General features: G+C 40.7%; 1 protein-coding gene and 1 pseudogene across 7 annotated transcripts in view; one reads left to right on the top strand and one right to left on the bottom strand.

Moving 5' to 3' along the window:
* Nucleotides 1–26671, bottom strand: part of GTDC1 (glycosyltransferase like domain containing 1) — a 390883-nt gene that overhangs the window by 62265 nt on the left and 301947 nt on the right. Inside the window, exons 1-2 of one of the 7 annotated variants that reach the window (XM_042948689.1) lie at nt 6751–6962; nt 4125–4286 (exon numbers count right to left, since the gene is read on the bottom strand). The exons of the other annotated variants lie outside the window; for them this stretch is intronic. Of the exons in view, the coding sequence (XP_042804623.1) occupies nt 4125–4183 (59 nt within the window). The 5' untranslated portion in view covers nt 4184–4286; nt 6751–6962. Of the gene's footprint in view, nt 1–4124; nt 4287–6750; nt 6963–26671 lie in introns of those variants that run through there. 7 annotated transcript variants of the gene reach the window in all.
* LOC122227854 lies at nt 24991–25812 on the top strand (annotated as a pseudogene).

Below are 26671 nucleotides of genomic sequence, written 5' to 3' on the forward strand. Positions count from 1 at the left end.
ACCTTTCTGTAAGGACATGAGGATGATGTATAAAAGTGATTAAAAAAATAAACTAAATCGGTAACCCACATACTAGTAGGAAAGATACAACAAAGTAGTAGCCATCCACAGAGAGTTCAAAAGTTTGAAATTAGACCACATTGTTTTCAAACTGTTTCGGTGGCTGTAAAACCTGCCCTGTACATCCCGTGAAAAATCCAAGTAGAGAGATGATTTATCACTCTCTCCTCACGCATCTTGCTGCAGTTCCATTTTACATTTTCCAGTCACTGCCTGGCCCAGTGTATATTCCAAGCCCCACTTAGTCATTACCCAACAAAACTGCTCGAAACTTCCTTGATTAACACTGGCCATTTCTGCTCACATGACTGTTCGGTATGCCTGGGAACCTGGGACACACATTTTTATTACATTGACCTTGAGAATAGTCCCCGAATATTTTTTTCAGTGCCATTTCTCCCATCTTCCCATAATGCTTTGCCATACAGAGTATGATATCTGTTACTGCTACAGGCATCTAAATAAAATGAGATCAAGAAGCTCACCGTCTATTGGGGAGCAAACCAGTAGTGCTTAGAACAGACACAAACCAACTAACCTGTGGTGAAACATATAAAGAATGGGCATCCCAAGTTTTTAAACAGAACTAGAGATTAATTCTGACTTGGGGGATCAGTAAAGGCTGACAGACAGTTTTAGTTGAAGGAGTCTGAAAGGCAGAGAGGGGGAAGTTCTGAACTGAGGGAATGTTATGATCAAAGCAAAGGGACGTGAAAGACCATAAATTCTTCAGTGAATAACAAGCAATCCAAAGAGACTGGGGTCAAGTCCCAGAGTCTGAGGTGTAGACAGGTAGACTAAGGCCAGACAACAAGTGCTTTCTCTGAGTCCCTGAGACTTGACCCCTTTCCTGCACTGTTGGGCAAGTGAAGAAATGGAGAGCACATGCATTTAAGAGATAAGTGAGGGAGAAGAACCATGGAAGGAGAGCAATAAGGAACATTTGGAAGAGTAAAAAGAGAATCTGAGAGAGTAATATCACCCTGTTGAAGTGAATTAAGAGTCTCAAAACAATGTGTAAGAAAGGAATCAAGAAACCTGAAAAATGCATAAGGGGGGGGGGTATGAAACACTCCATAGGTACCAGAGCATCAGATAAAACAAAGAGCTTTTGGATCTCTTGCTACTCAAAGGGGAGTCCCCGTGGAGAGCGTAGGCAGAAATCAGCCTGCAGGTTACAGTGTGCACATCAAAGAGGGAGAGGCCGAGAAAGAGAGGTTGAGAGGAGAATGGGGAAGCAAGATCAGTTTTCCTTAATAGGGCACGTGCACATAGGTGTAGTGGCTAGGGTGTTCACTTGGGGACACATGCTAGGGAAGGGAGGTGGATCCTGAAGAAATCGAAAAGTCTTGCAAGACTTTGGAGAACAGCATAGCATGTAGGATTCTTGGCCAGGGGGAAAGTAAGTAGGTCTTATGAAAGAGACTAGACCAAGCTTTCTTACAAAGCTGAGGGAAGGAGAAAAAGTGAAGCCAGAAAAAAGTTTCAGATGGCAGGTATGGAATCTGTGGTGTGTCACACGATTTCGAGGCCAACGATCTCAAGGCCAACAGACGAGGCCACTGATTTCAAGCAAGGTGAGAAGAGGTGAAGGTAAGTATAAGAAGTGTGCTAAGGGACCAGAACAGGAGAGAGGAGTCGAGGATGTTCGCTAGGTCGGAGGGCGAGGACTGATGGGCAACACTAATGAACGGGGTGGGTTCTGCTGTAGGCTGGAAACAAGGTCTTTGGCTGGAGTGTGCTGTATACATTACAGAACCAAAAAGCTTGTTTGGGGGCTTCTGTGCTTGTCTCATAAAGCCCTTTGAGATAAATTACCTCATATACAAGAACCCTGCAAGTAATAAATACATGATTGTAGACAGATGGATAAAACACAAAAATGGTGCTAACTCCTTTGGTATACCCTAATGAAATAATAAATTAATTCTTGATTTAAAAATAAACTTGGGCATATACAGATCATAGTTTCATATCTCACATTACTGAACTATTATGGGAACTAACGATCTTTATTCCTGAAACAAATTCAAAAACACTGAGGAGAGTCTAAGGAACTGAAATCCAATGGAAAAGCTCCCACTGGACACCACAAAAGGAAAAAAAGAATAAACTATAACAATATCTTAACTTTTTAAAAAAAAACAATATGGGGCTCATATTGTTGTTTGAGCCCCAAACTCACAACCCTGCGATCAAGAGTCACATGCTCCTTCAACTGAGCCAGCCAGTGGCCCTGACAATATCTCAACGTTTAAACAAATGAAACAAACAGCAAGAGAAGGAACATCTGTACATATCTGGAAAACAACAATAAAGGGAGTGAAGAAACCTGTTTGTTTGTATGTTGGATAAAGGATGCCAGGCAAGCTTAAAAAGGATTTTAACAGAATTACAAATTTACTGCAGGAAGGATTCACCAAAAAAAAAAAAAAAAAAATTTGTATCTATATCTATCTATATCTATATCTATATCTATATCTATATCTATATCTATATCTATCTATATGCATCAGCAGGCATTGAAACAACATAACTTTATCTTAGAAAACTTTATCATGACCCAACTTACTCTTAAAATCCATTTATACTGGTAAGCATGTGAATACAACTGCCAATTAAAAGGGATGGGAGATTGGCTAAAGAGTAGTGTTTAAACAATAGGAATGGGTAAGGGACAAGGAATTTAGCTGTGGGCAGGGCGGTAGGCCCGCTTCCCAAATGTTCCCAAGGATGAACAGAATCCCATGCTGACACAGGTTGTGGATGACTGATTTGATAGGTGGGGACATGGAAAGATACAGAACATAAATATGGACCGTAAGCAGAAACTCAGCTTATTAATGTTATGAACTTGAGAAAGAAAATCCTGAAGGCAAGTTGGACACACAGAAAACACTGTTGAGAGTGTCTGCAGTTTGACAAGATGAGCCTGTGTTGATTTGCCCAGCAAACTTGTGCCACTTTGTGATGGACTGTGGTGTACAGAGAAGGAAGGCACCGCGTCTGTGGGGACAGAGGGCTGTGCAAAAGCTGGTTTCATCTGGGGCACCTGTAACTGTATATGTTTGAAAATTAGAGAGTTCTTAGAAGAGCAATAATAATGATTAAGGCAATGGAAGAAGTGATTTATGAGGACAGATTAAAGGAGCTAACTATGAATAGCCTAGTTAAGTGACAAGTAGAGGGGTACATAATAGGAGTCTCCAAGGAAAGAGGATAATTATTTAGCTGGGTACAAGGGGGTATAACTAGGAGTAATGAGATGAAATTAAGAATGGGAAAATTTAACCTGAATTTCAAAAAAAAACCCTCCCTGATGGTATAATTTATTAGCTCACGGAATAAATTCCCTATGGAAATGCAATAGTGAGGGAAACTTAATAACAGGACTGGACAACATACCAATAAATAATATAGATAATAATCCTGTATATGAAAGAAGGTGGTTCCATGCTATGCTTTTCTTGCTTAGAATATCTTCCCATATTTTTCTTTGATAGTCTGTTTATATATGGTGACTGTTACTCAGAGAAGTAGTTAGGCAGTTAGCTAAAGTAAAAAGGAAGTATGTCCTTTAGGTGAGGGAAGTGAAAATCATCTTACTTTTCATACACTATGCAGTAGCACGCTGAAATAATTTTTTACTACTTTGCTCTAACAGAGCTGGTCGTGAAGCAAGCTGGACAAATGTATTAATATTTCTAAAAAACAAAACAAAACACAACAAAACAATGTGCATCTACCATTCCACAGAGTCTATTCTGATTCTCTGTGCCATGAAACTCATATTTTCATAGACATGTTTAATATAAACAATTTATTGCCATAATAGAAATCAAAAAACTTTATTCCAGCTTTTCTAAATGTAGCTCTATGGTCAATTACTTCACATCAATACCAAGATCAAATAGGCATAATACTAACAAGCAGTTTGCTTAATAATAGTCACCACACTAATTAACCCATCCAGAACATTCTTAATCAGATGCTATTTGTAATGTACAGTTAAGAGAAGCTTGGCAATAAACTGTTCTATGCTAAAAAAGAAAATAATACCTTACCGATGGGGTGAAACTGGCTTTTCTATTGAACTGGACAGAATGCGCTGCCGTCCTGGCATTAACTCAAGAGAGTGAGTATGCAAATAGGCACATGTCTGAACATTCCCTTTCTCTTCCCCAGCTCCAACTCTGGTGGAGGTGTTAATGAGAAGAGAAAAGGTCCTGAGATAAGGAGTGAAAGAGAGAAGAGAGTCAGAAGAAAACCAGTGAGCTGCGTTTTAGAGCTTCTGCCAGATCTGCCTTTTAATAATTGCCCAATTTTTCTTAAGGAAATGTTACTGCCCATCGTACTCGTAGAATGTCTTTCCCCGTTTCTGAGTCTCTCAGCTCTATCAGAACCTGTTTTTACTTTTAGGAATATTCTGATCACTGTAATCATTTCCAGTCTACTATTAGCCATGGGGACCTGCCCCAACCATTTTCCCCCACCAATAGCTCATCTGTGAAACAGAAGCACAGCCTCCCTACCGCCTCCTGTCCTCACAACCACCATTCCTTCCTCACCACCTCTGTCCGCCAACGTGGTTCCAGAGGCACTGCCACAAAACCCCGGTACTACGTTGGGCAATGTTCAAAGACACAGCTGGTGCATGTACTTTCTAGACCTAAACTGGATTGCTTCCCACCACCCCATGTCCACACACACAGACTTAGAGCTGGCCCTACAGGAATGGCCTTATTCAGATCAATCTGGAAACACTAGGTTTGAGAGTGGCTTTAAATGATGTTAAGACTGATGGCAGATACAGGAAATGCTCTAGGTATCTTAGCTTATTTCTGCTAAAGTTGAGAGGCTAGAGTATGTTTCGTTGACTAATGGAGGTAGTCAGAAGGAAGGTGATAAAATAAAGCAAGTCAAGTAGACTTGGGACATGAATACTGATTCATGGGCTGTGGAAGAGAATATCATGGCTGACATGTGAGTCATGATGGAATACACTGCCTACAAACATCCTTCTGAGAGATTTCAATAAAAAGTACTTAATATAGTGAGTTCAACCTATAGAATCTCATAAATACCCACAGATAAGAATTCACAAGACAGAGATTATCAGCGGTCTTGCTTCTCAAAACAGATTTGGAAGACAGCACTTGAAAAATGGTGCAAATTAGTGGATGATTAAAGAGAAAGGCAGCATAACTGGTTAAAGAGTATTGCAGGTTTGAGCCAAGGCAGAGGGAGGAGCGCATCAGCAACCGAAATAGAGAAAGTGGCCTGGAGGCGCCTGGGTGGCTCAGTTGGTTAGGTGTCTGACTTCGGCCCAGGTCATGATCTCACAGTTTGTGAGTTTGAGCCCCGCGTCGGGCTCTGTGCTGACAGCTCAGAGCCTGGAGTCTGTTTCAGATTCTGTGTCTCCCTCTCTCTCTGCCTCTCCCCTGCTGGTGCTCTGTCTCTGTCTCTGTCTCTCTCTCTCAAAAATAAAAATAAAAAAAGAGAAAGTGGCCTGCCCGTGGGGTAGGCAAGAAGAAGGAGTTGACAAAGCTCAGGTTCTCTGAACATTAGCTTGGGTTTGAGGGAGGGAGAGTGGTATGGCCACTGCATTGTATCATTTAGGCTGGAGTTTTCACAACGTGCGCTTTATGCAATACTAGATAGAGAAGGTTTTGTGAGAAAACACATTTGGTAAATGCTGGGTTAAACAGACCTAAACACTTACTCACTCAAGAACTTCCCAAAGTACATGCTAGTGTATACCATAAGTATGTTCACTTATTCATTCTTTTGTTTATTCAATAAAATGTTTATTGAGCACCTATTATGTAATAGGGCTATTATGTGTATTGTTTCTCAAACTTAACACTTCATGAAACGAGGACTCCCCCACCCCCAAGCATGCACCTTAAGACTTAGTATGTAACAAAGGATATCCTGGGAAATGCTACTTGAGACCCTAGGAGATGCACAGCCAGAGTCTGAGAAGCAAGATGGGTGGTGGCATATTTTATATTGTAGGGATGGCAGAAGGAGTGGGGAAATGTGCCCACATGAGAAATGATGAAACTGAAACCGAAGGCCATATACCAAGCCACATAACAGCAGACAAAAGGAAGTTTGAAAGAAATGAGGAGAAGCTGTGAAAAAAAGTGACAGAAGATATGGTTCAAGGCTAATATGGATGATAGCAGAAAAAAATATCATTTGATTTTATCACAGCAATTTCTGTGGATTCTTGGATATAAACCACACTGAGAATTGAGGAGAAAGGAAATAGGAATCAAAGATAAATAACTTTTCCAAAACCAACTGGGAAGACACATCCACGCAGTTTAGTGATCTAAGTTCTCGGGTGATTTATAACAAAAACTATTTACTGTTTCCAAACAATGTGCTGGAAATTAATTACAAAATTAACATTTTTAGAATGTTGCCACATAAGCAAATATCAGAGATAATTAAAAAATCATGCTAGCCCACATGTGTCCAATATATCACTTATATGGTAAGCAGATTTATATAAAACTATAAAGTATAAAAGTAAAAATCTAGCATTCTCACGTGTACACATCTACCCCCCTGTATCTCTTGCCACACTATCTTCACGAAATAAAGGAATCACAAGCAAGAAAATCCATCATAATTAAAACTAGATGTTTGGAGACCACAGCATGAAACAGAAAGACAGACTTCTGCTTGGTTGGTTGGTTGGTTGTAGGATGCTTGTTCTTCTTTCCTGGAGATGGCTAAGGGCTAATACTCCTAAAATAGATGGCACATGTCTGCGAAGGCTGTTTCAATAAGAAACTCCTGGTGGAACAAAATACGAACAAATTCAAATCACGGATGAGTCGGTCACAATCCACACACACATAGCACAAATGCTTTGGGGGAACTGCCATCCAACACCGCTGTGGCCGGTTAGGCCATGTTGTTTAGATGTTCAGTGTTTGGTGCCCGGACCAAATTTCATCTCCCGTGGTGTAAACTTGCAGAGTCAACATGAAATACTGACAGCAGCCTGTGAGAGGGCACTGGGCAAGAGAGTCTTAAACTATGAAGAGTCTGCTTTGTGACAAGATAGAAAAAACAGAATCCAGAGAAACTAGCTGCAGTGAAAATTAACAAGCAAACCCCACTTATTAGCCCGAGAAACGCATGCTGAGACTGAAAGCAAATTTGTGGTGATCAGACTGGCCTCATTAGCCACGCCTGGGCCCAGAGATGACACTCTTAGTGATGACAGCACCTTCTCTTAAAGGCTGCCCAAAAGACACACTGCAGCTCCCTCCCTATTTAAGGTCCATCATTTTCTGATGGCTGTCCTTTAAAGAGCTGGGATGTATGGCTCTCATAGGAAAAGGTGGTCCTGTGCTCATGAACCTATTGCTTTTTATTTTTGTTTCCCACCACGACTTCTAAGAATCATTTCTGAAAATCTAACACTTTCACATACCTCACTTACACCGTTTGTTTACATGACCTCTTCTGACAACACAGTTTATGTGGTTAGTATTATTTAACTTAAACAGTTATGCCTCACGGCTCTGTTCTCTTTGGATTTCAAAGTGTTTTAGATTGTATATATTGCTCATTTAACCACCTGCCTCTGTGAGCAGTTTGTCGTGTGCAATTTTACAAAATCCCTTACGAATAAATACATTCTTGTCTCAGAAAATTGAAGGTCCTCATAAATGTACGAGAAGAAAACTTACCTTGCATGTTGACAGAACAAATGTTTATCACATTCAGAGCCATCTTTGTGAGCACATGTAAGCTTACTTCTCATGATCTCCACTACTCCCCAAGAAGAGCTCTCTTAGAACAAGAAAACCCTCTAGTTTACACGAGCTTTACTAGAGCAATTCAACATAGTTGGGCAGGACCGTAGGCTAAACTGAAAACAGGGAATCTTTATTTTTCTACCTCCTCCATTTCAAGCATTCTCCACCCACTGGTGAGTGAGTCCCTAAGACCTTCAGACTACTTTCTGATTGCCTGGGAACTCTTGCTACCCCGGTCTTTTTGGAAACCAATCTTAAACTTCCTCCCACAATGTATTAGCCACCTTCCAGGCTCAATGTGTCCCACCCTTCAAAGGGGGCAAGTACCATAACTCAAGGGAATTTACCACAAACAGAATCATTTCAAATACCACGGTGAGCCTATGCAAAAATTATTTGGGGAGGACAGGTGGCAAGAAATCTCCGTGAAGCACTGTAAGTAAGTCCACTTAAGCAATGGGCATGTTGCACAGAGGATAATCCAGATTGTTTCAGTACACAGGCGCTTCCTGTGCTCGTGGATTTATTCACATCACTTCATTTCTCTGAACCTGTGCTTCATAGTCTACAAAATGGGATAGTATCTGTATCTGCAAATTTCTGGAGAGGATTAAAAGAGAACTGTGGTGTGTACAGAGCACACGTAAGTAAACTTCCCACACCTTTGCTCATTCAAGTTAACGTCCATAATATAAGGAGTGAGCCCTAAGGCCATTTTGGGTAACACCAAATTTCCCAGTTAGAGAATAGGAAACTGCAATCCATCAACAAATATTCACCCAACAATTACTTAGGATCCTCCTATGTTATATCTGTATTTACAAAACCTTTAGTGCATACGTAGTAACATTTCACACTCATTTTGGACTCTCAGCCCCCGAAAGTGTAAATTTTCCATATCACCTTTAAACTAAACTATGTGTACTGATTCTGTTACTAAAATGATCTCACTTTTAAATTCAAACTTAATAACTTGTTCATTATGTTTCATTAATAACTCAAGAAGCAACATTTCACTATCTTCTATCCTTTCACCTTACTTAATTTAATGATAGTGTATAAAAAAGGGAAAGAGTTCCCAAATGTGGATCTGAAGTAATCTCTTTCACGCAAGAGAAAGTAGCTGTTTCACACGTACATAGGCTCAAAGCAAGCAGCTTTGCCAGGATATACCTTGTTGGCAAGTAACTATTCTCACTACTCTGGGAATCCCATGTCTTCTATAGCCTCAATAAAGCACCGAAGGAAACTCTAAATATTATGTCTAATCACGTGTTCCATCCCATGATTTTTTTTTTTTTTTGAGACGCCATTATTTAGAAGTCGAAAGCAGGATGGGAAAATACGTTGATATTAAAAAAAAAAAGGATCACTTTCTTCTTTCCAAACAAATATAAGAATTCTCCTTTGGAAGCGTTTCCAATTAGAGACTCTCCTTTTTGAGCATGACATCATTGCATTGGTGCTGCAGACTGAAAGTGTTCCCTCAAAATTTGTATGTTGAAGCCGTAACCCCTAATGTGACTATGTCTGGAGACAGGGTCTTTAGGTGGTAACAAGGGTTAAATGAAATCATAAAGATTGGGCCCTAATACGGTAGGGACTGTGGCCTTAAAAGAGGCGGAAGAGATCTCTCTTTCCCTGTGTCTCTTTTTCCTCTCCTCCCTTCCACTACCACGTGTGAGGACACAGCCAGAAGCCAGCTACCTGCAAGCCAGGAAGAGAGCCCCACTCAATACCAACCGTGCGGGCACCCTGATCTCAGGTGGCCAGCGGCCAGAAATGTGAGAAAATACACGTCTATTCTTTAAACCACCCAGCCCGTGGTAATTTGTTATGGCAGCCTGAGTTGACCAATATAAATGGATACTGCTGCAGAGAAAAGGAGGAAGGGTCAACACTGTGATGTGTGAAATTTCCTGAATAGAGTATTAGGAAACTAACGGAGTGGGAGGCACTGTGTTTATGCTGACAGACAGTGACAACGAGAGAATATTGTCAAAGAAGAGAGAGCTGACTACCAAAACTGATAAAAGAAAATCTGGAGGATAAAGAAGAGAAAATGTGAATTTTATTGTGTGGCACAAAATGTTACTTGTTGATTAAGAATAAGAAAAAATAATAGAGAATGGAGTGTTAGGAAAGAAATTTTTCCTAAAAATTTGTTTGGTTGTGAATGAAGTCACTTAATTTTCCTAAACCTGGGTTTTCTCCCCTAAGCAATGAGAATACTGCCAATCGGAGACTTCTCACAGAAGAACGAGGATCAAAATATCCTATCAAACCTATTGATTTGATCTTACGGTCCCTATTCACAGCCAAAATGGCATACTGGGTCAGCAGGGCTCTGAGCCCATTGCCTGTTTCAAATTCAGGGCTCTGCCACTTACTAGCTGACCTGGGGAAAGAGTTTTTTCTTTAAGTATCAGTCACGTCATCTGTAAAATGGGGATAATATTATTGCTGTCTTGCAGAATGAGGCTTTCCATGTTGTTTGGCACATAGTAAGAGCTCAGTAAATACTATTTTTTTTTAGTTACTGATAATAATGGTGAAGATTATCATTACGTGGTCATTGTTATGAAAAGATACTCAATATTTAAAAAAATTCTGGTCTCTGGCTCCGCTGCCATTTCATAGTTAAGCCTACTTTCTGAACCAGACTGATGCCTTTTTAAAGATACGTTTTTCTTGCTAACTCTTACCAGTTACACTTTAGTTCTCCATGTAAGGCGGGCAATTTAATGTTACCTTATTTTCATTTGTATACTAATCAAAGATTTGTACTCATGCCTAGAGGCACACGAATTACAAAAAAGCCTAGTTATAAATCAAACAAATATATTCCTCCCTTTCTATTACTTGTTGCCTTTCGTACTTTTTTCCTACCTTTCACTTTTCCTTTCCTTCCCTTTTATTCTTTTCATTTTTCTAACTGAGAGTTTCCATCTTTTCCCTTTTTAAAGCTGCATAAACCAAGAAAGTAAAACCAGGAAATTTAAAACATCAGTTTCCAGGTCTCTGAAGCACGAACAGATGGGCATCAAAAAATCCAGTCTTTTTTTTTTCCTTTCCCTTTTTCATTTGCCCATCCACAACCTGAATAAATCAAAATCACCAGCAAATCCAACTTCCAGCAGAACCCGCTTTTTTTTTTTTTCCCTGCTACTGCATTAAATGCTAGGGCACTAAGTATTGATCCACATCATGTACTGATTCTGTTGCTGCCTAATTGTTAAGCCACAGAACCTGACTTTATTCTGAACTGATATTACTGGAAGATATAGTTTTGTTACTATTACTTTGAAATAAAGCCTTCAGGTGTACAAAGTGAGTGTACAAACACTTCTGCTTACTTCAGGTTTTCTCCAGTTTCCAGTATGGAAAGCTTGGAAAACAGAGGTCACAATACAACAGATGGGTAAATTGCTGGGCTATTACTAGACTATGACAAAGGCTTGAAGGTTAAGAAAGGCGTTTAAATACTGAGTGAAAAAGGTTCGGAGAAAAAAACCATTCAATCACCATTCCACAAAAACTGGAGTGCCCACTCCGTGCCGAGCAAATGGCCAAGTTGCCTTCGTGGAACACACGATGTGGTAGGTGCTCTGATCAGGAAAGAATAGGTGTTAGGGTGATGGGAACCCAGTCCTGGAGACAGGGTTGGTGCCAACGAAGGCTCTCTAGAGAAGGTGATCTTTCAGTTGAGGCTACGGTGGTGACTGGAAGGTAGCCAGTTGTGAGTCGTGGGCTGTGCCAAGAGTCATGGCATGTGCAAAGGACCTGGAGGGAAAACACAGTCCAGTGGAAAAAGCAAAATATGGCCGGAGTGTCAATTGGGTGTGAATAGGAATGAAGGTGTGGTAGGGGAGGGACAAAAATGAGGTCCAAGGTATAACCAGGTGAAGGCTTTTCTGCCTTTAAAATATAAGTGAAGCGGTGTGTGGCCATTTGAAAAGTTTACAGGCAGACGGGGGCTGAATAAACACTCTACTGCAGTATGAAGAATGGACTGGGGACACACGGCAGAGCAAACACCGATTTTAAATACCTCTTGCCTTTTGAATTGCCACTAAAATAATGGTATGGGAATTTTTAAAAACGGCAAAGACTTTCAAGAACAAAGAGGAAAACTGAAAAAGATGACAACAGGAAAGAAATGGCAACTAAATTTCAGAAGATGGAAAGCATAGGAATGAGTGGTGTTTGAGCAGAGGAGGAGGCAGGACATGTCTATGCGTGCAGACGATTTTGCTTGTGCATGTGATGTTAGCCAAGAAGCAGCAGTTCATTTGTTGCAGAGAAACTCCAAAGGCTCAGGTATCGGACATGCCAGGTACCTTGGGAGGTGCAGATGTAGAGCAGAACTGAAAACAGAACTGGTAACAATTCTCTATGCAGTGAGCACAAACCCCTCTGATATGACAACCTCCCCATGCACAGTGATCTGCCTCTGGTCTCCCCTCTCTCCCCACCTCCCACCCTCTACCTCAACAGCAGAAAGGAGGCTTCCTCACTTGAGGGGTTCAGTAAGGCTAAAGGCAAGCGTGAGGGAAATTAAGTGAAACTGTGCCCATTTATTGGTCACCCCTCTCCAGCGCCCTTCCCTAACCATTTGGCTCTCAGACAGCATGACATTCCCCATACAGGTGATTGGAGGAGACTTTCTCTGGAAACTAACTGGACTGGCCTGTCGACAATGACATGTGGGGGTGCCGCAAGTGAATCCCTTGTTTGCTCATTCCATGAAAATGGTCACTAGTCCATAGGCCCTGTCTCCGAAATTCTAAACATCTTTCAGGGTCTCACTCTCAAATCTGAAAGGACAGCCAGGGACCATCAGACATTTGAAGAAAACTATTAACATGAAATAAATATGACAAAGCAAACCACTACAGAAAAGGACCTTGAAAGACACTGAGACAGAGGGAGGAGTAAATGAAAACTTAACTTAAACAAACAAACAAAAAAATCCTATCATATCCACAATGATAAAATAAGATTTTGCATTCATGGTGAGAAAAACAGAATGCAGTAAGAAAGAACATTCAGGAACAGAAAAGAGTGCTTGCAAATAAAAATATCATAACTAAAAAGGAATCATTAGAAAAATTTGAAGATAAGGTTGAGAAAATTTTACAGACAGCAGAAAAACAAAAATGAAAAGAACGGAGTAGGAGAAGAGAAACAAAATCAGGTCCATTTAAGGTTCAATATTGGTGAATAGGAGTTGAAGAAAGGAGTTGGAGAAAATCATGGGGGAGAAAACCAAAGGAAAAATATAAGAAAATCCTTAGTGCTGAAAGGAATGAGTGACCAGCATAAGAAAGGGACAAAAATCCAATCCAAGCAGAATTATGGGATTTCAGAACATCAGAGGTGAAATAGAAAATCTAACACCTTTTGGGAGAGCAAACAGGAAGTCACATGCAAGGGATCAGAAATAGATAAGAATGGGACTTCTCAACAGGAAGTTCAAAAAGTAAAAAACAATAGAACATTACCTCAAACTTAAGAGGAAAATGATTTTCAATGAGAACTCAAAACTCAGTCGAATATCAATCAAATATGAGGCCGGATAAAGTCATTTTTAGACATGCAAGTTCCTAAGAAATTTTAGCTCCCATGTGCATACCTCACAGGTATATACAGCACACTAAGATGAGAACATAAAACAAGAGACAGACATGGGATCCAGGAAATAGTTGATTCAAGGGCCCGGAAAGCAACTAGAAGGAACAGAGGGCAAAAAAATGGGGTCCTCCAGGAAGGGGGTATCCAAGAACAAACATGGAAATGATAGGTTTTCTAATGTGACTGACCATATCAAAATGATGACTTAGTGACAGCCACAAAGCTTAGGAACGAGTTTATGATGGTGACACAGAAACTAAGCAGATAAAGTCAAAGCAATAATTAGCCCCAGGAAAAAGGTAAAGAGTTGTTCAAGAAAAAAAAAAAAAACAAAAAACAAACTACCACGATGCTCAGCAGGAAACATACTTACATAGCAATAATGCTATAAACACAGAATCTTTAATTAATCAAAAGTTGAGGTATAGCCATATTGGAAGGATAGGGTGAGGGAAAGTATGTGCGTGAACACGTGTGCACCCGTGCTCATGCACATGGATACTCGTGTTCTAAGAGAGCTAACTAAATAATTTCTACTCATAGGAAGTCAATAGATCATATCTATTTTAAAGATTAAGAAAGAGCAAGACAAGAAAATTTAAACATTTTGTCAGCGGTAGACTCTACAGGTGGGAGAGCTTAGGGGTGGGAAGGACTGGGGAAAGGGATTTTGCTTTGTTTTACAGACTTCTTTGTACTCTCTGACCTTTTAAAACTAAATATATGTATGATGTTGAGAATTCATGACTTTAATAATCTGGAAATTTCTGCCCAAATCTTTGAATATTGCCTCTAACACTTTCTCTAATTTTCCTTCTGGAAGTCTTATTAGACATGTGCTGGATTCTTATCCTTTTATTTTTTAATATCTAGCTTCTAGGTCACTAATTCTCTCTTCACACACGTCTAATGCTTAACATATCCATGGAGTTCATTTTAATGAATATATAAAAATTCTACTTAGTCCTTTAAAAATATGCACTAATTTTTATAGTATCTTTTATTTCTCATGTTATAGATCTATTCTTATGCTACTGTTTTAAAAACTTACTTCATCTTTTCTGTATAGTAGTTTCAGTATTTGCAATTCTTAAGGGCCTAATCCCACAGAAGGCTGTTATAGCCAGTTTCTGACTTGCTAAACTGTAAGAGATGTTGGACAGGAAACATCATAAAGAAGGTTTTGAGGAGACGTGAGGATGACACATGTAGGCATCGATTACTATGCCTAGAAAAGCGGCAGATTCACCAAAGTGAGGCAATAGAGAGAGATTTGTACCTACGTTTTGTCCTTCCTTAAAATCTTACCAATTATTGAAACTCTAAGACATTTCCTTAAACTATTAGTCAATCAACAGGTATTTATGGAGTGCCTACTCAAACTGAAATCTCTGCTGTCATAAGAAAAACAAATAGAAGAAAAATTAGACATTTTTAACATGTGACTGAGTTTTCCTCTTTCAAGTTTTTTTTTTAAAAAATTTAAATGTTTTATTTATTCCTGAGACACACACACACACACACACACACACACACACACACACACACACACAGAGCATGAGTGAGGGAGGGGCAGAGAGAGAGGGAGACACAGAATCTGAAGCAGGCTCCAGACTCTGAGCTGTCAGCACAGAGCCCGATGTGGGGCTTGAACTCACAGACTGTGAGATCATGACCTGAGCCAAAGTTGGATGCTTAACTGACTGAGCCACCCAGGCACCCCTCCTCTTTCAAGCTTTTTAAAGAGATAGTATGTTGGTTGTTTCAAGATCACAACAATCCATTATTTTGAGGTTCAACATTATTTGCAGAAAATTTTTTTTCAAGTTTATTTATTCTGAGAAAGAGAGACAGCACTTGTGTGTGAGTGAGGCAGAGAGAGAGAGAGAGAGAGAGAGAGAGAGAGAGAGAGAATCCCAAGTAGGCTCCATGCTGTCAGTATAGAGCCCGACATGGGGCTCGATCCCACGAATTGTGAGATTATGACCTGAGTTGCAATCAAGAGTCAAATGCTTCATGGAGTGAACCACCCAGGTGCCCCTTTTGGCAGAAGGTTGTTTACACCTTAAAATACGTTTTCTTTGAATAGTGGGTTCTTGAATAGGAGCAAATGTTTTTAGTGGAGAATTATATACATTCACAGTTTGTATCACTGTGGGTCATAAGCACAGAGAGATGCAAATATCTTTTAATACTACATTGGATATAAGTGGAAACTATATACTTTTAACCATAAATGTTAATAATAATAAATATCCTGGGAAAAGTAACTATTTGGTGGAGTTCTCATATAAAACAAACAAAAAAATTCATGTAATCTTAAAAATGTACTTATTCCATAATTTAGATGTATTGAGTCTGCGTCTTGTTGCACGGGCTATGTTAAAGTATTGCATATACCACCTGAATTAGTGCGCACCCTAATTTATACTGTGTATAAATTCAATATTCAACATTTCAATAACATATGCCAAGGTACAACCAAGTTCTAAGGGTGTCAAAAGTCAGATCATTGTAAAATTGAATGTAAGTTTAGGAGTAGAGAGAGCAACCAGCCAGATGTGCCTGCACCAATGTGCTGAAGGCCATTTAAAACCAATCCATGTGTAGTAGATGGATTCCAGTAGAGAATTATAGACAACAAACCAAGAGATACTAAAGTCTTACTACGGTATCATCTTTGTTAAGCCAGAAAAAACATTTTGTTTTTACAGAACTGGAGCTAAAACAAATCTTATTCTTTCCTCCCTGTACTAAATAAATGAGCAAAATCAACTCTACTGCCTCCCAGGTTTACAGCCCACAGTAGATGTTCCATATGTACTTGCTGAAGGAATGGCTGCCTTGATACAAGGAAGTGGAAAGGGTTATGCACACACTATTTTATGGCTTTCTGGGTCCTGATTGTTTTTGTATACTGCTGCGTGGTTTGGGTGTTTGAGTGTGCTTTATTTCAGGTGGTTTGCATATGTGAAGTACAAGGAGGTAAGGTTGGTTGAAGGGTAATTATTTCTTGATAGAAGAATATAAAAAGTATAAACAGCTCAGCTCTTGCTTAAGCAAACTCAGCTCTTCATTCCTGATCTACAATGCAAATAGTATACAAAATAAGGTTTCATTAAAGAGTGACTGTCACATCAACAGGAAAGAGAATGAAGACCTGCTATGCAGTATTATTAGATATATTGAATTTGTTGTCACCATGATCAACAAAATATTGCTTCAAAGGACTATACACTGTGACATAGAAATGGCTTTGCAATACAGAGCACTCCTCTGACATAATTTTTTCATTTTATTGTAATAGAGCTATACCTCTAGAAGAAACGAGTATGAATTTATTAATGGCATGGGTCACTATTAAAAAAGTAATAAACGAATGAGAAAATATCTGTGATAACTAATGATACATTTTAGAAAAGAAAATGAGAAACTTTTTATCATGTGATATGTTCACAACCCCAAATAACTCTATGTCATACGTGTAAAATGGGCCTTTTCCTACTATCCTGGAATTTCAGCTGAGGTCCTAACCCTGAGGATTAATACCTACAAAGGCTAAAAGGAGGTGTGAGACACCCCTCTGCAGGACTTACTAAAAGTAGAAACATTGGCCCCGTGACTGTTACTCATCACCCTCTCAGCCTAAATACGAGGAGGAAATTCACAGGAGTAGATGGGCTCCATGGGAACCTCTTATTACAGAGATTTGGGATGTTTGCCAGAAGGGGAGGTTGGCATCTCTTTCCCCAAACTGGATGACTGCCAAGCTGCTGAAACTCAAAAACCTGCCCTCTCCTCCTGCTCCTAGAACAGAGCTCAGAAGTGTTCTTGGGAGAACCTACTGCATGCCCCCCTAAAATCTAGGGCATAGGGCTATCCTGACGATATCCTTGACTTCAAGATTTGGAAGGTAGGAGGCTAAGTGAGATTGTCCACATGGCAGGGTAAGGAGAAAGGAAGCAATGGAAGCAGCTCCCCTTTCTGCCATTTGAAAGGGAAAGCACGCCTGATTTCCTCCCATGCCCTCCCCGTGGCCCTGGTGGAGGGGAGTCGTACAAGATCCATACTGAAAGGACTATGCTCAAGAAGGTTGACTTCGGGGCAAGGAGGATACCCTTGGGGCAGGATCTGAGAGAAGGATCTGATTAGAGGTCATGCAGGGAGGGTTTCGTTCATGCTAAGGAGTACCTACCTCTGTGTGAGAGGTCTTCCCAGGAGCGTCTCAAAAGAACATACCTCTGCACCACACAAAAGAGTTGGAATTTGCCTCCTCTGACAGAAGGCATTGGATGCACATGAGAGACCCTCCAAGAGTTTCAGCTATGTAATAAGCCCTCCTCTCTTTTCCTCCAGTCCTTCCTCTTAGTCCAGAGCCTGCTGTAGGACCTTGAAGGGGAGGACAGGAGGCAAGAATGGAAGTGCATGCACCTGGTTTATTGAACAGGTTGCCCTCGATGGGTATAAGAAGGGAACAGTTTCATTTTCCCCTTTGCCACTGCCTTCAGACACATCTCAGATCTCCTTTCTCTTCCTGTTGGTGTCAACTTCCGCACCTTGGCTTTCTGGCTTGTGATTATTTTCTTCTGGTACTGTTAGCATTTCTACCCCCCCCCCCCCATGTTATAATCTAGGAATAGGAGAGGTCTTTTTTAGACGTGACACTAAAGGTAGAAACCACAAAAATAAAGAATAGGTTTGTCTGTGTAAAAATAAAGTGTTTTAACGTATCAAAAGCTTCATAAATACAACTGAAGGGGAACGTGCAAAAGTGAAAAAAACTATCGGAAACCTATCCGACAGAAGAGTTAATCAGCTAACTCTTAGCGATCAATGGGGCTAGCAGGCAATCCCAGGTTCAATAAAGTCTGCCACTAGCTGTGTGATTCAGCTAATTCATTTCACATCTCTGAGCTCCAGTGTCCTCAGCTATGAAAGGAGGTTAATACCATTACCTACATCAGTGGGTTGGGGGAGAATTATATAAACTAATTTGCGTACAGCATTTAGCACCGTGTTCAGCAGAGTATGCACTCAAATAAACATCAGTTTTGTATCCTCATCACCATCATTAAATCTCCAAGTGGCTAGTTATGGGTAGTAAAAATCAATTTATAAGCATTCTTCTTCTTTATTTTTGTCTGTATTGCCACAGTTTTCGACAATGAGCGTGTGTTACTTTGGTACGGAAAATATGCGAACTATTTCAATTAAGAAAGAAAATAAGAATAAAGGCGTGTGTGAGCCTCTGCCAAGTTTACAGAGTAGAGAAAGGCAGCTGCGGGTTTCTCACTTGGGCCAGTCGGTCATCCTATATAGTCTGTTACACAGAATGTCCCTCAGTTACTGAACAGGGAAAGTGGTTCTCTTCCAAGAAGGCAAGAACCATCTGGTCATTCATTGATAGAAATAAATATCTGAACACGAATCATGTTTCCACCGATCAGTATACATACACGCAAGACATGCGAAAGGCATAATAAAAGGTTTAGAAAACATTCACAGGAATAGAAACAAACATTTTGGATCACAGCTTTGTGCCATGTTGTCACATCGGGTTTTACTTGTTTATCATATCATTTCATTTACTCTAATGAAAAATTACTCCTAGGACTCAGTTTCCTTTATTGGCATCGCCACTCATTCTGGGCACAATTTTATAAAAATAAGGCACATGGAAAGATACTGATGTCATTGTCAGAGGAAGCAAAACCATATGAGAGCCCTGGCTCTGGTGCTCATTGAGGCTAGATGGAAGTGAGGGGGAAGAGGCTCTGGGATGTATGTGTCACTGTATTGGAGATGGGCGTCCTCCACAAACAAGCCCAATTCACAAGAAAAGAACATAGACTGTAGAAGGGGGGGTCCAATTTTTAAACTATGTTACCAAATACACATTTGCTTCTACACTTTAAAGCAGGGCTGAATCGCATTTGGATAGAGTTATAGCATTGCTTTAAACACACACACACACACACACACACACACACACACACACACACACACCCCGACACACACACACACCATGGAGGTAATCCAGTTAGTCCTGCAACGCAGATGTGCACAAGAATGCTCCAAGTGATTAAGATAGGGCTTTAAAGTTAGTTAATTAGAAACATCTCTCTTTATAGGATCAACAGTGATACTAGCTTTGAGTTCTCACTGGCCAAATTTGAATTTAAATTTTAAGATGCATGGAACACCCTTTGGACTTGCTCTTGTGTTGAACTTAGAGGAAGGGCCTTCAGTCTTCAAACTTCTCTGGTTCAAATCTAACTTTTTAAAAAATAGAATTCTGCTCATCTGATATTATTAAACTGAGCTTCTCATAAATAGCATTTATCCTTTCTTGGAAGAAAAGAGAACAAAAGTCGTACAAGTGTACTATTTTAGAACCTATCCTGATAAGGAGAAATCACTGTCATTATAACCAAAACCACACTGCTCTTCCCTGATTTTTGGCATGATCCTGCTTAAAAAGGCCAGAGGACCACTGAGAGGGTAAAATACAATAATTGACAGGGAACTGTTCAGCATTAGTGCTTGGCACAAGTAGTTGCTTAATAAAGTTTCAGTTTTACAGAAATGAAGGTGATTGCTAGAAAAGTGAACCTAGAGGGGCACCTGGGTATCTCGGTCATTTGAGCGGCCAACTTCAGCTGAGGTAATGATCTTACAGTTTGTGGGTTCCGGCCTTGCGTCAGGCTCTGTGCTGACAGCTCAGATTCAGATTCTGAATGCAGTACAGTTGGGAGCCTGATTCAGATTCTGTGTCTTCCTCTCTCTCTGCCCCACCCCTGCTCGTGTTCTGTCTCTCTCTGCCTCTCAAAAATAAATGAAAATGTTAAAAAAAAAAAAAAAAAAAAGAGAAGTGAACCGAGTTATAATAAACATGTAATTTAAAAAAAAAATTAATGCTTATTTATTTTTGAGAGAGAGACAGAGCACGAGTAGGGGAGGAGAGAGGGAGCAGGCTCCAGGCTCTGAGCTGTCAGTACAGAGCAGGACACAGGGCTCGAACCCACGTACTATGAGATCATGACCTGAGCTGAAGTAGGATGCTTAACCTACTGGCTACCCAGGCACCCCAACATGTACTTACTTTAAGTTCAACTTTTATTTTCACAAGACTAAATAAATATCAAACTCCCAGTCTACATGTTATATGTGTGTGAGTGTGGGGGGACAGTTTTGCCACTGGATATTTTAAAGTCACATTAACATGAAGCTCTCAAAGGTCAAATGAGGCTGCTTCCCATTGGCCTTACACTCCTTGATCCAAAGCCACATCCACAGAGAACACAAGGTCACTCCCAGTCTCCTGGGATCATGTTTACAAGACCATTCATCCACAGATTAGCAGAACAACCCAACTTCTGCGGTTTACTAAAGAATAGATCAATTTAGGTCATCCTCAACAGATATATGTTACTCTTCTATTGGAAAACAGTATGGGTGTACTCCTTGTAAGAGATACACTTGATCATTTCCGCCTGAGAGGATTAAAGGAGCTGCTGGCATTAATGGCAAAGGCGCTTATGTGCAAAACTGTGGACTTCCCATCTTGTTTTATTTGTACTTTGTTCACAACTCCAGAGAAGTTGATAACAATGCCAATTAAATTTTGCCCTCACTGAAGTGTCACATATGTCCTAGAAACAGAGCTGGGAGGGAAGGTAGGGTGTGTGAGTAAACATTCTTCATTAGAAGGGGAAATGTTGTAAGGCACCTTTAGAAGCCAACTGCCTTGGACTCAAATTTCAGGGTTATCACCTAACAGGTAAGTAGCCCTGGGCCAACAAAATAACCTAGTTGAGCCACTGGTTTTTTCACTTATTAAATGGGAACGTCTTAGAGTTATTTGAAGGATTAGCTGAAATGGTATATGTATGATTGATGTGTAAGAGAGGTAATACATCAATAAATGCATTTCACACCAAGGCCATTTGCTTTAGAAAGAAAACACAGCTGCTTAGACTAGATAAACTGGTTGCTGATGTTTTGAGTACTATCATTAGGGAGGGTCTCCTAACAATGTTCCAGAAGTAGTTGATGAATTCAGATATTATATTTACTTCTATTTCTGCTCTAAATAGCTACTATTGAATCACCACCTTGCACTGGTGGCTATCAGTGGTATGATTGGTTTAAAACCTTCCCAGCCACTGGAGCAGTGAGGATGGAAAACTGTGATGAGAACGGCAACCTGCCATCCTTTGTCACATCTTCTTTCTACTATTTCTGATTAGTGCCCTTGCACAAGGCACTCAGAGAGAACCATGAGGATATAGGGAAAAAAAGAGTTTGAGAAATATGTTTCAAGCAAGGTCTTCGGTGCAGAGATTTGAGAGCAGGCCAATACAAAACATGGTAGCAAAGCTCAGAAAGAGTGGGGTAACAAACAGGAAAGAATCCCATGCCTGGACAGTAATATCAAAATCTTCACTCAAGAACGTTTTCCCCTTGGGGCGCCTGGGTGGCTCAGTCGGTTAAGCATCCGACTTCGGCTGAGGTCATGATCTCGCGGTCTGTGGGTTTGAGCCCCGCATCGAGATCTGTGCAGACACAGCCTGGAGCCTGCTTCGGATTCTGTGTCTCCCTCTTTCTCTGCCCCTCCCCTGCTCATGCTCGGTCTCTCTCCATCTCTCAAAAATGAACATTAAAAAAATTAAAAAAAAAAAAAGAATGTTTTCCCCTCTTCAACTTCCTCTTAGTCAAAACACTATCTAGTTGTACCCTGCACTCAAGTACTGAATAGTTTCAAACAGACATGCAGGTATTAAGTGCCTATTGTGGTACTGCTCACATTTAACTGAAGGGTATTCTTGCCATCCCTCACAGAAAGTAAAAGAAAATGGTGGGAAACATTGTCTCTTTTGACACAATTTGTTGTGACTTTTTTCATTTTTCTTTAACTGATCAGGCCACACAGGTAAACCACAAAAGCAACTCAGTGTTATCATGGGATAACATTATGATTTTACTGAAGAATGCTCTCTGTAAAAATAGTAATGCATTCATTCATTTTTCAAAACCAGTTAGAATTATGGGAATGAATTGGTTGAACAAGCCGCCTAGAGTAGACTTTGTACTGCGTTCACAGAAATAGCTAGCATCTTTCACAACAATAAAATCTACCCATAATGCCTTTTTTTAAAGAACTTTTCTACAACTACCAAAACTTGATGGAACAGTTCCTTATAAGTTTAAATCACAGGAGAGAGTCTGAATAATATTCAAGGCATAAATCAGTGCCACACATCTCCAAATCACCAATTATTAACCTGGAGATCCTAAATGGGCTGCAGGGAGTCCTTGAACCCCTTGTAATTATATGGGAAACTCTGTGTATGTGTGTGTGTGTGTGTGTGTGTGTGTGTGTATGGTTCTTACTTGCATTTTTCTAAAGACTAGAGCCCGTTCAGTTCACCTGACTTCTAAAGGGATTATAACACCGTCATGAGGTTGAGAATTTCTTCATTCCTAAATATATTTTATATGACTGCTCTTTGTTAGGCCCTAGACTAAGCACATAGAAGATGTGGTGCTTGACCTCTACATTTCAGAGTCTAGCAATTGTTGTGAACATGGGAGGTGGGGTGGAATCAGTCTTCTTACTATCCTGCTAATTATCTTTCTCTCTTAATTCAACCCCACCCCATCTCATGTTCTACCTCAGATCTCACACTCCCCTTGGGACAAATTCTCCTTCGTATAATCCATACTGAATTCCACCACCACACTTTCACTAATGTTGTTAGATCAAGCTGAGGTGTCCTCTCTACTCTTATCTTGAAAGGTTCTGTTCAAGACTTACCTTCCTCAAGATGCTCTCTCTGAGACTCCAGAATGTTGATGCTTTCATGTAACTTCATTTTTCATTCTTTTTACAAAAAATTTAATGTTTATTTATTTTTGAGAGAGAGAGGGAGGGAGAGGGAGAGAGAGAGAGAGAGAGAGACAGCACGAGCAGAGGAGGGGCAGGGAGAGAGAGGGAGACACAGACACAGAATCTGAAGCAGGCTCCAAGCTCTGAGCTGTCAGCACAGAATCCAACGCGGGGCTCGAACTCACAGACCCTGAGATCCTGACCTGAGCCCAAGTTGGATGCCCAACCGACTGAGCTACTCAGGCGCCTCGCTTCATTTTTCCTTCTGAACTAAAAGTAAACTCTAGAAAGTAGGAGTCACATCTTACGGATAATATTTTTGTTTGTGTTCCTGCCTCAGTTGAGTCTACTCTAAATGCTAGTTTGTTTCCTGCCAGACAAGATGAATAGACTTAAGGATGTCTCTCTGACCTAGATTATAACAGAAGCATAAAAAGATCTTCTCAGAAGAGAAACTGGAAGAAAAAGATGTTAGGGAAGTAGAGGAAACCAAACGACAAGAGAAGAGTCAGCAAAACAATAAGTGCCAAGAGAGACAGGAAGAAAAGTGTGCAACTGGAAGTACACCAAAGGTGCTGGGCTCTCCATGGAGCGTGATTGCGGATACACCACAAAGCGCTAGGAGTATTCTCAGACCTTAGGAGGTAGGCACGATGCTGTTACTAATTGCAGGCAGAAGAGAATCCTCATGGAACTTGTTCATGTCTGGGAACAAAGCTGTAGCCAAGCTAAGAGGCACGGTGTCTTCCTACAGCATGAATCTTAGTAGGAGATGAAGCCTGCCAAGATTCATAAAATGTACCCACTTCTGTTCATTCCAGTGGGAATGAATGCTACTGCCAGACAAAGTTCATAATGCTGTGGGGCCTAACCAGGGTGCACATCAGAAGTTTTAAAATACTGGGGGAGTTTTAAAATACTAATGACGTCTAGGACCCATCTCTGGCAATTCTGATTCAATTGATTTGGGATAACCCCTGGGCACTGGGATTTGTTTATATCAGGTGATTTAATGTGCCACCACAATGGAGAACTGCTCTAATTGCTTTCTAGGAAGATAATTCAAGGACTTGGGGAGAAGGGTATAGTCGGGAGGGAGGGGGTGGGTGTGGATGGGTGGTATTTGTCTCTTTTTTAAAGGGAAGGTTATAACTGTAGAAGCAACAACAGGGTATAAGGAGCAAACAGCTGGCTACATGCACAGTGCTAAGAGTTGGTTTTATAAACAACACAGGGAAGAATACATTAGAAAAAAGTGTTCTTCAATGAAGCTAGGAAAGAATATCCCTATTTGCCAGTATCATCAAAAAGCCTCAAAGCTAAATTTTAGAAGGGGGAGAGGGAGAAAAATCCCTCAGACACAATTGTAAAACCTGAAACTATGGGGGACATAACACAGGAGCAATTGGTAAAAATGCCTGGAAAATTTCAGGGAAAATAAATAGAAAATAAAGGGAAACCAACCCCTTAGAGCCTAAGGGGTCCTTAAACAATGCACAGAGTTGAACGTTAAGAGGTTGATGTAACTTGGAATTTTTACTTCTAAGATACTGCAAGGCAACAGGGGAGGGGAAGCGGGTAATAAGAATGTAAGCACTGACTCCCTGCTACCTGAGGAAGGTCATGCAGGTGGTGAGTGCTGCTTTCACTTTCCTGTCCCCGTGCTCACTCCGCCTCTTGTGGGATGCTAGGCCCCCCGCCCCAGCCATAGCGATGCTCAGGATCTAGGCTGAAGCCTGAGCCAAGGTAGACGTGTTCCATGAAAACCTGTGTATCAAGACAAAGAACCTGCTGGGAGCCACCTCCCCAAGAAGACTTCTGAGTTGGATGCATTTTTAAAGGAGCCAACTCTCAAGGAAGCCAACCTGAGCAATCTGAAGGCCTGGTTGGACATCCAAGTACCTGATACAACCAAGGAGAAAGAGAAGGAGGAGTGGAAGAAACAGCAGCAGAAGGAGGACAAAGATGAAAAGAAGAAAGGGGAAGATGAAGACAAAGGTCCTCCTTGTGGCCCAGTGAACTGCAATGAGAAGATCGTGGTCCTCTGTCAGGGTCTCAAGTCTGAGATCAAGGATGCCATTGAGCCGGTCAATCTGGTCACCACCTGCAGATACCTCAGCTCTAGGATGGGAACAGTTCTGGAGGGGCTGTCCAGGAGAAAGTATTTGAACTGATGACCACCCTTCACATAAGCTGGAAGGCTTCCGCACTCAAATCTCCAAGTGTTTCTCTGAGTGGCGCGATGTTGTGACCAAAGCAGCCAAGCAGCCCCATGTCGGTGACTATAGGCAGCTGGTGTGCAAGCTGGATGAGGCAGAGTACCGGGACATCCGGTTGATGGTCACGGAGATCCGTGATGCTTATGCTGTGTTATATGATATCATCCTGAAGAATTCTGAGAAGGTCAAGAAGCCCAGGTAAGAAACAAAAGGAATGATCTATTGAGACTCTCCTCTTACTCTGTAATAGGCCAGCAGAGACCTTCCTCTCATTTACACAGGACTCCAGACTTTCCCCTCCCTATCTTCAGCCTTTTGAGGTTACTCCCTCCCCTTGCCTCCCAGGCATAATAAATGGTCATACCACTGCTCTTAAAAAAATGAAATAAAATAAATAAAGGGATACAAGTATTGAAGTATTAGGACTCTGGGTTCAAACCCTGGGCTTATCATTTATTACAGTGTAGCCCTGGGGCAAGTTACTTAACTTCCTCAAGCCTGAGTCTCCTCATAGGTAAAATCAGAGAATTGTATCTATATTCTAAGAATTACTGTCAATAGGGGCACCTGGAAGGCTCAGTCAGTTAAGTGTCTGACTTCAGCTTAGGTCATGATCTCACGGTTGGTGGGTTTGAGCCCCGTGTCAGGCTCTGTGCTGACAGCTCGGAGCCTGGAGCCTGCTTCAGATTCTGTCTCCCTCTTTCTCTGCCCCTCCCCCATTCTCTCTCTCTCTCTCTCAAAAATAAATAAAACATTAAAAAAAGATGTTAAAGAATTACTGTTAGTTTGTATCAAATGAAGTTATAGATGTTAATAACCTATACCGAATGTGGCACATAGTAATTATCTAATACTAGCTTTTTAATATTAGTGCTATTATTTAGAACAACACCTGGCCAAAAAGAAAACTTCATCCAAAAGAAAAAGATTAGCTCAAAGTAGAGAGCTATGTATATTACGAAGTTCATAATATCTGTCTTGTAGATTATAAAACCAAGGGTGAAAACACTTTAAAGAAAAGAGAAAAAACGGTGGTGATATATACACATATTTCTTTTGGGAAGTGCATTGCAGGCTGCCAGGCC

This window comes from Panthera leo, chromosome C1 (assembly GCF_018350215.1).
Source record: "Panthera leo isolate Ple1 chromosome C1, P.leo_Ple1_pat1.1, whole genome shotgun sequence".
Taxonomy (NCBI): domain Eukaryota; kingdom Metazoa; phylum Chordata; class Mammalia; order Carnivora; family Felidae; genus Panthera; species Panthera leo.